We start from the raw sequence: 14883 nt of genomic DNA, 5'->3' as shown, positions 1-14883 counted from the left end.
AACTTCTTGTTTCCATTTACCGAGAAGGTGGCATTTAAGGTCAAAAGATCCATTGTAACCAACAAAAGCCCAAAGAACCACAAACAGACCCTGGGAAAAAGATAGGCTGTCTCTTTCAGGGCTGAGGGTCTACAAAAGGAACAACGAAATATATCTGACAGTAGAATGCATCTTGTCAAAATCTCCAAGGGCTGGGGAGACCCCAGACAGAATTGGGTTCCGACACAGGGGCAAGGTCTTAAGGCTGCTAGGAAAGTGGGCAGTGCATACTCCAAGAGCAGTGTTGGGGGAGGGGAGAGGCCCCCAAAATCCACTTTGTATGCAGCAGCTGCGGGCCAATGAGGATTCCTGAACAAAGAAGAACGCAGCATGAGGATGAAATGTTGGGGTTCAAGCTGCCACTCTATCTGAGCGAAGTTTTCCACCTATACCGTTATGCGAACGTTGGAGCTCATAGGGTGGGGGGTGGGGGTGAGGGAAAAGAGAACTCAGCATGCGATTCCTGTTGCGCCACTACGCACAAGGAATTCTTGAGAACGATGGGAATGGCAACTATCAGATTCGAGGGGGGAGAAAAAGAGCTGGAGTGAGCAAAACAAAGAGCGAGTGTGGGCCGCAGTGACTTCATGCCTCACCAATGTCCCGCCCACGCTACTCCGAGCTGGAGCTGTTTGCTGCTTCTGCTGCTGCTGCTGTTGCTGCTGCTGCTGCTGCCCTGGGCCGCCACTGCGCTTGCTGGCGACCCAAGCAAGGAGCACTGTAGCGTGGGGAGGTTTCCTAGCAACTCTCAGCTCGGAGCGCGCCCAGACACCCGAAAGCTGGGAGCCCTCACGGGGGGCCACAGAACTAGAGCACCCCATCCCTGCCCATCGCTGCCTCGCTTCCCTCTCATCCTCTCCGGGTACAGCCCAGAACGCATCAGCTGCCAGGGTTCTGGGTGGCCAGACGCCTGAGCCGACAGAGTCCGAGAAAGAACAAGGGTACGCAACTCCCTCCCAGCGAGGTGCGTGGAACGTCCCCTTCCAGCTCAGTAGGCAACTGGGATGCCCTGTTCTTTGCCTGCGGGTGCAGACGGGAGCTTCTAGGGGGTTCGCGGAGCCGCTCCCCCAAGCTGCTGGCACCCGTGTCTCCTCTCCCGCCAATCGGGACGTTGCCGCCTCGACCTCGGCTAGCTGAGACTAAGTGGAGTTGGCCTCCCTGCCCACCTGTGGAAGAAGCTAGCACCGACTGACTCGCCAGCAACTCCCCCACCCCCTTGGCCTTCTAGCGATCCCCTCCCACTAATGCAGCATCACCCTGTGAATTACATTAGGGTGGTTTTCCCCCCAGCCTCAGGCTTTGTTTGGGTTTGATTGTGTTTGGCTCTTCGCTAAGCTGATTTATGCAGCAGAGCCCCATCGGCTGGGGAGAAACAAAAGCTTTTTTCTTTGTCTGGGAGCGGACTGTGCAGCCCGTACTTGCTTCGCCCCCGCGGGCCATCGGCTGTCTTAGGAGGTGCTTTTGGTTGAGACTGCAAGCCCCGGCTGTGCAAAGCTGGGAGGGCCTCAGGGGCCCTGAGATGCAGAGAGCTGCCCTGGCCCGCATACCTGTATCGCCTACTCAGAGCGACTGGGTCGATCAACCCGGCCTGTTGAAAAGTTCCTAGGGATTCTCGGCCCACGAGCCTCAAGGTGCGCTCCCAAGGCGCGAGAGCGCATCAGGAAAGCAACTAGGCAGCGTGCACGGGGCAGGCTGCTTTGCAGTATGTGTGGGTCGGCCCTGGCTTTTCTGACTGCTGCACTGCTCTGCCTGCACAACTGCCAGCGAGGTCCAGCGTTGGTTCTTGGGGCGGCCTGGGTATTTTCACTTGTTCTCGGATTGGGCCAAAGTGGTAAGTTATTTTGCTTTGTTTTCTTCCCTTTTCCCAAAGTCTTGGGCTGGTATTAAGAGCTTATGGCCTGGGCATCCCAGACAGGTAAGTGGTAGATGTCAGTCCTGGTCAGTCCTGAGATTTCAGGAGGGCAGGTGTGTAATAAAGCTCTCCAAAAAAAAAAAAAAAAAAAAAAAAAAAAGCTTTATCGGGCATTTTCAACCCTAAGTGACAGCAATAGTCCACGGTGCTGGGAAAAGTTTATTTGAGTTGAAGTTTGGGAAACAGTCTGTTGTACTTAATAGAACACAATTTGGAGGTTCTAGTATTTCCTGGGGATATCACTATATAGTCTGTAATCTTTTCACCTTAGGGGAGGGGCATCATCCATTAAGAGGCTGTGGCTAAGATGGTTTATTATAGGACAGAGTCTTCCATTTATTGGTCTATGAAAGAACAACGTACAAGTTTCTTCTGTCATAACATTCAGCCTGAATGAATTAAATGCCCTTGAGGAATATCCATTCATGGTTTAAGCCACTGGACTAGGGTGGGGTTGGGGAGAACACTTTCATTGTTAAATTATTGTGACCATTGATCTGTTCCCTAAGATAGGTCTCTGTTACCAAGAGGTCACCTCTCTCCAAACTTTCAATGTCTTCATCTGTGAAACAGATAAAGATGCCTACCTTACCTCAGTCATTTCTAGTCGGAGAGTGCATGAGAAGGAGCTTGGGACTTTAACATGATAGCATTGTATTTTTGGCAATTCATGAAACATAACAAGGAATAATAACAATTACCGATCTAAGCATCAAATTTACCACAGAGGCCAAATATTTATTTTTGCAAACGGAGTTACCAATGCCATACTTAATCCCCCCCCCACTTTTCTCTTTGGGTTACTAAACCCTTAAGATTTATTAGAGGCTCACTCTAGTCTCTCAACCTGAAAGGAGTTTTAATTAATAGCCTCACTTCTGTTGTAAAACTTAGATTTAGTCCTGCACTTTGAATTGGTATGCTGGCTTTCTTCTTGAAGTTAACTAAAGCAAATGCTTATATGTAAAAGTCCAGGTAACTTCTTTCAATTATTGCATATATAGCTGCCTAACAGTAGTTTGGGGAGAGATTTTCCTATTTATATGAAACAAGACAAACTAGTCTAGTTGTCTAGAGTCAGCTTTCATCTTGTAGTTATTTTGAGACTTTGAGATTTCAAAATAAGTGAAATTTAATGCAAAGGAAAAGTCACACTTATTATCAAGAATCTTTTTAATGGGATGTGTGTTTGCCACAGCAGATTTTCCACTGAGAATAATTCCATTCTATGTCAGTGAAGTGCTCTCCTAGTTTTAGTAAGCATTCACACCAGAAAACTGACCAAAACTTATGTCAACAGAGTATATTTTGTTCTGAAGACAGTCTCACTCACCTTTAATCTTTGCTAATAACTGACGTTTTCAAACGTTCGCTGCACTTGTGAAGATAAGTCAGGTTCCTGTGTACCAGGAAGATATTTCCATCCAGTGACTATTATTGATTTGAAGCAAGTATTATGAATGGTCTGCCTTGCACCTGCTGACCCAAAAAGTGAATGCTTATCTGAAATCAAAACAAGGCATCCTTTTCCTGGTCTCTGTCAATATACAAAGGCTTCTGATGTATACTGACTTGCATGGTAGTTTAAAACATGAAAAAAAATTTAAATTATAGCCAGTACTACTCAGCAAATTAGAGATCAGTATAAACAGCTGTACTTTGTGATACAGCTACAAGTCTTAAATTACAGGTCTTACTGTGCAAATTAAATGCTTAAAGCAGAATAGAAATTTAGGTATCAGTTACAAAGGAAATCTTGTTCCCATGCCCAGTAGTTTACACCAAGAAAATGCTGTGGGCAGTGAAGCCATAGTAAGAAGACCATAGCTACACATCACTTTGGCTTTAGTTTTTAAAGAACAATTGATACAAATGCACATTAGACTTACAGTAGTTTGAGGTAGCTGAGGGTAGCTGAATACAGTGGATAAAATATGTTATGAATGAGATGCAGATTTCCTTCTTTTTTTATTGGTTAGTTTTTATTTACATTTCAAATGTTATTCCCTTTCCCGGTTTCCCAGCCATAACCCCCCATCCCACCCCCTCCCCTTCTTCTATAAGGATGTTCTTCCTCCCCAACCACTCCCTCTTCCCTTCGCTCCTGACATTCCCCTGCACTGGGGGGAGGGCAGTCCAGCCTTGGCAGGACCAAAGGTTTCTCCTCCCATTGGTGCCCAGCAAGGCCATCCTCTGCTACATAGATGCAAAGATTTCTGATGACACAAACATTACTCTAGTTTCTTTTAATTTCCCCTCGCAAAAACTAATGGGAACTGAAGACAAAGTCATCAATGCCAACATTAAAAACTGGTGACTGATGGTTGTCCATTAAATAGTTAATAGTAAAGAGTTATTATAGCAATGTTTTATTTCTATATTTACTAATTCTAAAAGATTAAAACTAATTTGTTAAACAATTTCATAGCAATAGAAAAATGATACATCTCAAAACTCACAACTTCTTTAACAAATGAAATTATTATTATTATTATTATTATTATTATTATTATTATTATTATTATTGCAATGAGATTTCATTTCCTGTTTCTTTAGCTATCATCATATTTTTTCCATTACAATCAACCTGGAGAATGAGCTTTGCTTTGTGACAGCAACATGACTTTCCCTGAAATAGATTTCATCATAACAAGTTTTCTCTGAATATCCCCAGTTTTAGTGTGTGTGTGTGTGAGCGGGAGCATGCGCGCACGCACATATAGGCTCAAAGTCCTGTGCAAGAATGCACAGTGGTGATTTTGCATGTGGGGGGTACACATATGTGGATATGAATGCATGTGAATGAATATGCATTTGGAAGCCAGAGATTGATGTAAAAACCATCCTACATTGTTCTTTCACCTTATTCACTGAAGCAGAGTCTCTCAGCCAAGCCCAGAATTCACTGATGTGGCTAGTCTTGTTTCTGAGGATTCTGTCCCTAGCTCCCAAGACTAGAATTATAAGCAGTTAACATGCCAACTGGACATGTGTATGTGGGCTTTCAGAGATCTAAACACTAGCCATGAAAGCATGTTAACCACTGAGCCATCTCACTGGCCTCCAAAATTCTTTAGCTAGTCTTCTATGTCACTTTTATACAATATGTACATAGTAATTCTGTCTCTAGGAAACAAAGACACTTTGGGGTCTGTTTAAAAGTCATCCAGGCTTGCCTTCCATGTGAAAACAAGTAGCTGATATGGTTTCAAAATGCCCTTCTACTGTAAGTGCTTTGAAAGAGTTTCATGTTTATTTCATTTCACCATACTGAGCCCTTGTGGAAAGTTCATCTTATCACATGAAGGCTCTGCTCAACTCAGATCTGGTGACTGTTTGATTATCAAATCTGTTATCTAATCCTTAGTTATCACCCTATTAGACCTATAATCAATTAGGAAGTTGATACTGTTCACCCAACAGTTAGCTTGTAAGACCTATCATCTCCTGGCTCGACTTCTTTCTCCATCACTGATTTTGATTCTTCTTTATTCTATGAACTCCAATAATAGCAGTGGCTCTGTAATTCTGCCCTCATTTCTCTTCCTTATAAATACAGAGACCCAAGAGAATTGATCTAGCCTTGGTGTTTTAAGCTGTGTTTCTACGATGACACCATGCAGATGTCTATCTCCAATCTTGACCTCTTAATGGATCTCCAGAGGAGAAAGCAAATTGTTTATTCTCTATTGTGTGTCTAAAGACAAAATTGATCCCTATATATTCAAAAGCAAATGCTTTATTTTCTCCACCAAACCTGCCCCTTTCACATTCTATCAATTCAGTCAGTGATGAGTCAGATTCTTAGTAGTTCAGATTTAAAAGTGAAGACAACTGACCAGAAAGCAAAATTTCTTAGAATACATTTGCCAGCTGATCTCACTTCAATGTATGCTTACACTTGAAAGATATTTACTTGTAAATATTATTTACTTGTAAATATAAATGCCTGCCAAGCTAATTATGTCTTTATTATACTAATACAAATTAGTTGGCATCAAAATAAGCCAAGAAGAGTCAATGGATACAGTTCATAAAAGAAAGGGAAAGCTTCAAATAAGATTAGGATAAGCAATCAAGATAAGAGCGATAATTTCTACTCCAATTGGATATTTATGAGACTTTAGACATATCATCATGTAAGAAGCTATATTATCTTCCCAATTTTTACATATTACTATGTTAAATAAAAGCTTCTTGCAGAAAACACAGCATGTGAGATAATCTTGTCTTCCTTCTTTACATTTACAGATATTTGAACTTCTAATGATTGAATCTGGTATAGACAGGGATAAATAGCCCATTTTAAATTCCTCACCTTGCTCACCGACAGTCTCCCTTGGGTCCTTTTATGGACTACAGAAGTAGGAAGTTCTGATTTAATCTAAGATTTTCAAACTTTAACAAAAAAACTCTGTCCCTCTGTAGTTTTCTTGCAACTCATTAAACTATTTGTCATTGGGAGGCTTTGTCTGGGTTTGCCAAGAGATGACCACCCACCTTCCCTGAAGATGGAGTCTGTTACATGGCATCTCAAGTCATTGCAGAGTTTAGCTTGTTCTTGTCATGATAACTCTCTAATAACTGATATAAAACTCTTATCATATTCTTGAATCTTACTTTGCCAGACTGGAATGAGGATATCATCTTTTGTGCATCCACTGAATAACTAAACAACTTTCCCCTAATGTTCCTATATTTGTTCAATTTTCCTTGTTCTCAAAACTCTAGCTTCTGTTGCAGTGAAAGTTGATGGTTTTCAAGTGTTGTCCACAGAAGACTATGAGGTCTCGTGAAGGTTCTCCAATTTTATAAGAAATACATTCTCTGAATTACATATTAGCTGTATCATAAAATAAACCATAGAGGAAAACCCTACATTTTATAATAATTTATTTGACTATATGAAGCTGAACATTAAGTATGGAATTAAAGAATACTCAATTAAAATCTTTTAAAATGGTATCCTTAAAGTTATATTTGCAATTTGAGCTCAAATTCTCTGCCATGCTTTTTTATAAACCATTCAATGTATTCATTAAATCTTAACAACAACACTGTGAGAAAAGTAGACTTATAACTCCTGCTTTTAAAAAAGGGAATTGATGTACAAGAGATGAACAGTGTGTACAACTCATAGCCAGTATAAAGGAGAGCCAAGATTTGAATTCCTTTGATAACACATTACAATTTTTTAAGGAAAATTCTGGGTATTATATAACTATGTCTCTGTCACATATGCCCCACCTGGGAGTTTGGGGTACCACTATAGCATGAGTAATATAGGACTCTGTTGCCTATGCAAAGTAATCACAAAGATAGGATTTTGATTTTAGAATCATGGGTATCTTCAAAACATGCCTCCTGGGGAAGCTCCCAGGTATTCCCAGCTTGTCTCATGTATACTTCACTGTGGAAAGATTTTTCATGTAGGGAGAGACAAAACAGGTGCTTAGTGGGTAACACACCTGTGGTAAAATCGGCTTCCCTAGGGTCCCTTGGTTTTCCAACGTGTCAGCAAGAAGGAAAAGAATGAGCCTCTAAGCAAAAGTACTTATAGAAAGGCCAGGTGAAGTGCAGTAGTGCATGCCTTTAATTCTAGCACTGGGGAGGCAAAGCTCTGTGAGTTCAAGGCCAATGTTGTCTACAGATTGAGCCCACGATAGCTAGGGATATTACACTGAGAAAACATGTCTCAAAAAAAAATCCCAAAGCAAACAAAAAGTACTTATAAGAAGAAATCTATGATGTGGTCAGATTATTAACCAACTCAGGACTAGTCATGCTTCTAACTGCCAGTATGTTACAGAGTGGCTGAAGTTCTACATCATTTCATATGTTCATATCACTTTTGGCTCATCCATGCATACTTTCTAACTCTGGTGTTCCATTGGCTGTTAATGATTTTCTGGTTGGAAACTTGGCAGTGTATGAAGCTCTCAAACCTACAGTCCAGACACACACACACACACACACACACACACACACACACACACACACTGCCTTTTCTTTGGTGTTTAGTTTTTTGGCTTTTGTTTTTTCCTTAGCTTAAGACATTCTTCAGTTTAGTTTCTCAGGGAAAATGTGACAGTAGATAGATGTTGGGATTTTTAAGTTGATGACTATAATAAAATTTTCCTTTTCTGTTGCTGCTAAATATAGCAAAATTTTCACATATTTCTTTGTGGAAAAAATGTTTTGAATGAGAATGTAACAGGGCAATAGATAAGAGGTTGATATCAGGTAAGACAAAAGTGAAATGGAGATTGATACTAAATGAGGTAATTAAATTACAATGAGGATTCGTAACATGTTTCTCAAAACTGAGATTTTTGTAATGATCTTTTAAAAGTGACTCTGCCTTTCCCAGTGGGTAGAGAAAACCTGGATGGGCTGTCACCAAAGGGACTTCTACCTTGGCTCCTCACTCTCTTCAGGTTCCTCAGCTGGATGGCATACAGATCCCCTCCAGAAGACCAAAAGTCCAATGCTCTCTGCCTTGTTTATGTCTTCTATCTCCACCCCCACTAATTGCTTTAACAGAATAGACAGTGCCTGCTGGTTCTGTCTCCAGAGCCTGGCACAGTAGGTCCAATAAATCATTTGGAATGAATCACCTTGAATAACGGAAGAATAGTGAGCAGTTTTGAGGTAAGATAGTGCCTTACACATTAGTGCCTGATCTCCCACTTAACTCCAACCCTTATGTGAACCAAAGAATAAGAATTTCTTCTAAAAATGGAGTTGCTTGTTTTGCCTTTCCAAGTCTACCCCACGAAGCAGTCTCTGGACCGTTGCAGCAGATCTTTACCAACATCAAAAGCTAAGACTCTTGAGTCTTTAAATCTTAACTCCACAAGTCTGTTCTTCCTTAATTAGTTTACACATACTTCTTTTCATGGTTAATAAGATAAGTATGAAAAGTAACCTTGCCCATGTCCCCTTGGGGCTGGCTTTAAAAACCACTTCATTTCCAGCACACAAAAAAGCGATAGAAGAAGTACTCTCATCCACATTACCATTGCATAGCTCTTCTTCTTCTTTTTTTTTAAGATTAATTAATTGGTATATTTCTTTTTTTTATTAACTTGAGTATTTCTTATATACATTTCGAGTGTTATTCCCTTTCCTGGTTTCCGGGCAAACATCCCCCTCCCCCCTCCCCTTCTTTATGGGTGTTCCCCTCCCCATCCTCCCCCCTTGCCGCCCTCCCCCCAACAATCTAGTTCACTGGGGGTTCAGTCTTAGCAGGACCCAGGGCTTCCCCTTCCACTGGTGCTCTTACTAGGATATTCATTGCTACCTATGAGGTCAGAGTCCAGGGTCAGTCCATGTATATAGTCTTTAGGTAGTGGCTTAGTCCCTGGAAGCTCTGGTTGCTTGGCATTGTTGTACATATGGGGTCTCGAGCCCCTTCAAGCTCTTCCAGTTCTTTCTCTGATTCCTTCAACGGGGGTCCTATTCTCAATTCAGTGGTTTGCTGCTGGCATTCGCCTCTGTGTTTGCTGTATTCTGGCTGTGTCTCTCGGGAGAGAGCTACCTCTGGCTCCATAGCTCTTCTTAAGCCTCTAATGTCATGACAAGTGTTACACTGAGCTTTAGAGTTAATAGAGTAAGAATGGTTAAGCTTTGTGAAGGATTTCTACAGGCTTCCTAAGCATGTGATGTGAAAATCTACTATTTCCTTATTGTTACAGTTCTCTTACTTAGCTAATAAGTAATAAGACAGAATTTAGAGCTGGGTTTGACTCAGCACTCTGAATCACCATCATAGACTGCCATCTACAGGGAAGTGGAGTTCCTCCCCTGACCTTGTGAGACCTCCTTGTTGCCTCTTCTCGCCTCAATCAAGCATGAATGGTCCATGGAGGGTTGTCTGCCAGTCACTTCTAGATTGTTTCTAAAGTTTTTGACCTAATAGCCCCAAGCTGCTTTTTGGGCTTTCTTTCTGTGCCAAACCCAAGACAAACAGCCAAATATGGCTGGATGTCAGAGAAACAAGACAGAGCTTAGACACTCAGGCTGCAGTTTCCGTGCAGGTAAAGGACTGCCTCTTTGCATTGCAGAATGATTCTAGAGCCAGGAGGGAAAAAACTGACCCTGGACTGTAAGTTTGAGAGCTTCGTACACTGCCAAGTTCCCAACCAAAAGTCTAAATTCTTTTGCTAGAATTTAATTAACAAAACACCTGACAAATAAACTGTAAGGAGGAAAGTTTGATTTGCTTTTAGGCTCTGGATGTTCCCACTCTTATCTCTTTAGACACCATGGGCAGGCTACTAGGGTAGTGGGAATCTTTGGCAGAGATTGCTCACTTCATGGTAACCATAACTCAGAGTGAGAGAGGGAGAAAGAAGAGACTGGGGGTTGGGGAGCATGGACAAAAACAAAATCTGCCTTTCTTCAAGGACAAGTGACCTACTTCCTCAAATAGGCTCTGTCTCCAAATGATCTGTTCAGATAAGAATTCTTCAATGGATTAATCCATTGATAAGATTAGCATGCTCATGATCTAATCACTCTCACCTCTGAACTGTTGCCTTAAGTGCCAAGCGTGTAGCATGTGAGTCTTAAAGGAACATTTTATATCTAAACCACAGTGAACTCCTTTAATGATTTAATGATTTCTTATTCTAGTTTGCATGTACTAAATACTTGGCTTTGTTATGCCTGGTGTTGTTTGTACTCTGGCCTTGGCCTTGCTTGAAAAGTTACAGCAGACTTGCCTAATAGTTTAAATATTATTGGAGAGTGGAGCAGACATGGATAGTAGCAGAGTAAAGTGCAGAAGGCTTTTAGTAAATTCCAAGATGTGAAATGAGTTTTACCCTCTTGCAAATAGTGTACCTGTGAGAGCTGAGAGTCAGTACAAAATATTCATAAATTATTTTTACCTTTAACTTCCTGGAATTAGTTTAAAACACCACAAGAATGATTGCTTTACTCACATGAATAAGCTAAATTTTGTCAAATTATTCAGCACATATAGTTACTATCAATAAGAGAATGGATGTGAAAGAGATAGCACCACACTGTTTTCAAGGAGTAAAGGAACTACTTTTCACTTTACTAATCAGGGTTGATGTAACCTTATTTTGACTTTCAGTAAATCAGCATAATTTCCAGCCAAAGAAAACTGTAATGAAAATAAAAATGGCATCCAAAGAGATTTTGTACATCAGTTAAAGTAATCCCACCTTTCAACAGACTAGCAAGAGTCAGCTCTTGCCGGGAAACTATGATGCCGAACAAATATAGCTAAATTATAAAATACAAATTATTGACATAAAATTACAAAATGAATTACAATGGTTTTATCATGTATATTCTTTTTAATTTTTTATTAAATTTAAAGAAGTTATTTTACTTATTTATCGTGGGTGTATATGTGCATATGTTTGTGGGTACCCTTGCCATAGCATGGGTATGGAGGTACTCATGAGGGAACCCATTCTTCTGTTCCACTATGTGGGCCATAAGTATTGAACTCAGATCGTCAGACTTGCCTACTGCAATATGTTCTCAAGGTAACCTTAAAAGATGTTTCATTTCAAATGTTTTTTTTAAGTTCACTTTTTAAACATGGATATAAGCTTTCAAGGAGTAGCCTTTTATTCTGACCTTCCTCATGAGCTACCTATCATTATGGTAAGTGGTTTAGAAATGTGTTACCTCTTTCTACAAGGTATTTCACTATTTCATTTTGCCTGAAAAAATTAATACATTTGACAAAGAAAAAGTCTGCTGTTATTCTAAGTAAGTATTGGTGAGTGTGATTGGTCTGGAGTGTTACTGAATACATCCTATGCCTAATATTGAAGTATGAAACAGAAATAGCTGGGAAAGGCTGGATTAAGCCAAACATTTTGGCTGGCCATAAGCCTGGGAGTTTGGAGAGAAAGAATAGTAGTAAAGACAGAAGAAAAAGATGGGACATTAGACACAGTTCCACATGTATCCTGCTAGACAGAGAAGATGGACACTGGGCTATTTCACATTTTGAATTGTTTTAAATACTTTGGATTTACACTAAGAGTTCAAGATATACTGATGCAAAATGAAGTATCCTGATCTGTGTTTACAGGCACAGATCCAAGGCCTTGGAATTGAATGACAAGAACCTTTCCAGGTAGAAGCACTTTGCCTGAGCTGAGCAAAGTCAATATAGACAGTAGCACTCTTTAGTAACTCTGGCAGGTATTGAGTAGGGAGGGAGGCTTCTCATAGAATGAGTAATTACCTCTATCGTACAGAGGGACTTTTGAATATTTAGAGATCTTAAAAGGAAAGTCATTAAAACAAAAACTCCAGTTTCTTTAAAAGGAGAAAGTTGACAGAATGTACCTTGTGGAGTGCCAAACTGGGGGTGCCTTTCCTAAGTTCCTACTGGAGAAAAGCTAAGAAGCCAGGCTGGCTTTGCCTGATCATGTACGGTATTCATTGACTTCTGGGGAACAAGGAATACAAGAAAGCAGTAAAGAAGGGCAGGGATTGCTGTAGAACTGGTTGTTCTAGTTGCAAACAAAGAAGTCATTGTAGGAAATTTTATTGTTGGCAGAGAAAAGGTGGAGCTAATCTCTTTTAAAGCAAGGCATACTTCCCAAGGTCTTCCTCTGTTGTGTTTTTATATATTTGGTTTGAATTTGTGTAATGAGTTTAAAACAAGTAGATTATAATTTGCAAAAGACAACCCTCTACAAATATTGTACACTGGAAGAAAACCTCGTCTGGATGGTTGACCTTGAAAACAGCAAAGCAGCTCCACTCGTGATAGAAGTCAGTTCCAGGAATTCTGAGTCTGGTTTTAAAAGGTCACTTGTCAGGTGTGTTGGTGCTGATCTTAATCAGGAACTAGAGACAGGTATATCCTCTATGAGTTCAAGTCTAGTTAGATATACATAGCAAGCTCCAGGCCAGCCAAGGCTAAACAGTGAGACCCAGTCTTAAAAAGAAAAAAAAAAAAAAAGCCAAAGCAAAAACCAAACGAACCAACCAACAAAAAGGTAAAAAGGTTTCTTTCAATGAGCATTGCAATTCCAGTCAGCTCAAGTGACAGTCTAGAGGGAAAGGTCTAGTATATATACTCACAACACCAGACCTCTCTAAGTTTGTGATAAAAATGTTAGGATTAGTTCATGGGATGCTGCATAAATTCTTTGTGAAGAATTAAGACCACACAGGGCTCAGTGCCATCTGCTGGGACTGCAAAGGCATGGGAGAAGAGGAAGGAGCTCCTGAAGGTTGCACGTGTTTTTCTGAAGGCAGAGCAGAGCATTTGGAAGTTGAGTACTAGCATTTCCTAGCTAAGTTCCCATCATGGCAATAAATAAGTCCAAGTCCTTCCTGTTCTGCCTGGAGGTCAGCACAGCACTAATACCAGAGCCCACTGCTCTCTGAGGCTGAATTATTTGTAATAGACTTGATAGGGACAGTGGGTGATGTCTGAATATTATGGGGAAAGCAGACATCAGGGCTCTGGAGAGAAATTCTGCGTCCCAGAGATGAATTGGCCTTGAAGAATAAATAGACTAGTGCTGCTTCCTAATGAACTTCTGAGCAGGGTGGATATGTCTGATCAGAACTGTTACTGAACATTCTACTTTTCCTCACAGATAAATATCTTAACTATTGCCTAGAGACCACAAACTGTTTTCTTTCTTCCCTACAAATTATGATTCTGGGGCTTAACTTTTTTTTTCAACACAGTTCCCATGTGTAGAACACACGTGTTCTTGATCTTTTGTGGTTACTAGGTATTTCTGTTATGTTAAAATTATACCAAACTGTATAAACCTGCCATAATCTCAGAGAGCTTACTAAATCCTCAATATTCGTAAAAGTCTTAATTAAAGATATTTATTAGTAACCATGGAACTAAAGGCCCTGAAAGAAAGTCACAAAAATACAGAAGTATTTCAATTTTGAGAGGCCTTTCTCTAGCCAAATATCACTCTTCAAACATGGCTGTCCTAAAAAGAGTCTGGGTCATGATAACTTTATCTTCAATAGTGCATACTCACCTTTGTAGAACTTTGACAATACTGTTCATTAAGTGATTCAAAATGGTGCAAATGAGCTGGTCATAGAAATCCGGGTTCCCGGATACTTCCCTTGTGATCCAGTGACTTTCACAGATGATGTAGCATCAAACTGGGAGACTGGCAGGAAATCCCAGAAACTAAGGGAGTTTACAAATCATATGCAAACTCATATCATAAGAGGTCTTTATCTATTTCTAATCTGAATTGTTTTCATACCAAAGTAAAATGTCATAAAGTTCAGGGTACCTTTGATTGTCTCCATAAGGCAAGGACTAAATGGCTGTAACCATTCTCATTCTGAGTATGGGAATACAGGATTCTATAATCTCTGAGTTTGTTTGACATTTATTTTGGAATATAGCAGTGTTTAAGACCCAAAAAGTAAATTAAAACAGCTATGCCTACATGGACCTATGAGTCGGAGTAGGTGGGGAAACAGTCTATAACTTCTTTCATAGTGAATAAGTAACTCTTATACTGTCCACTTAAATTTGATCTTGTTGTAGTATTATAGGAAGCTTGGAGTCTTGAGAAGAAGCATTAAGTTTGAATCCTCAAAAAGGCCAGTAGGTATTTGAAAACAGAAAAGACCTAAGTTTGAGAGGATGCTGGGTAAATAAATTCTAGGGGACTCAGCAATCAGATTGAATAGGGTTCTGGATAATGGGAATCATTTCATGTCTCTGAACAGGCTGCAGCTATTTTGTGGTTGTCAGGAATCCTAGTTCAGTCCTGACAATAGGGTGTGATATTTAACAGGCAGCACAAGGCAGGGAACCAGACAAAATAGAGGTGCAATCATGCAATAAAAAGGCCCCAGAACTTCCTCAAGGAAGTTTGCTTTGTCCCTTTTTGTCTCCATTTGAGGTGACAAGTCCCTGTCATCTGATA

General features: G+C 40.4%; 1 protein-coding gene across 1 annotated transcript in view; it reads left to right on the top strand.

The window, feature by feature from the left end:
• The first annotated feature begins 725 nt into the window (after nt 1-725).
• Itgb8 (integrin subunit beta 8) overlaps nt 726-14883 on the top strand; it is an 83264-nt gene continuing 69106 nt past the window's right edge. Inside the window, exon 1 of the mRNA NM_001401817.1 lies at nt 726-1870. Coding sequence (NP_001388746.1) covers nt 1744-1870 — 127 coding nt within the window. The 5' untranslated portion in view covers nt 726-1743. The remainder of the gene's footprint in view (nt 1871-14883) is intronic.

Source organism: Rattus norvegicus, chromosome 6, assembly GCF_036323735.1.
Source record: "Rattus norvegicus strain BN/NHsdMcwi chromosome 6, GRCr8, whole genome shotgun sequence".
In the NCBI taxonomy this organism is placed as follows: Eukaryota; Metazoa; Chordata; class Mammalia; order Rodentia; family Muridae; genus Rattus; species Rattus norvegicus.
This window is presented reverse-complemented; position numbering and strand designations above follow the sequence as displayed.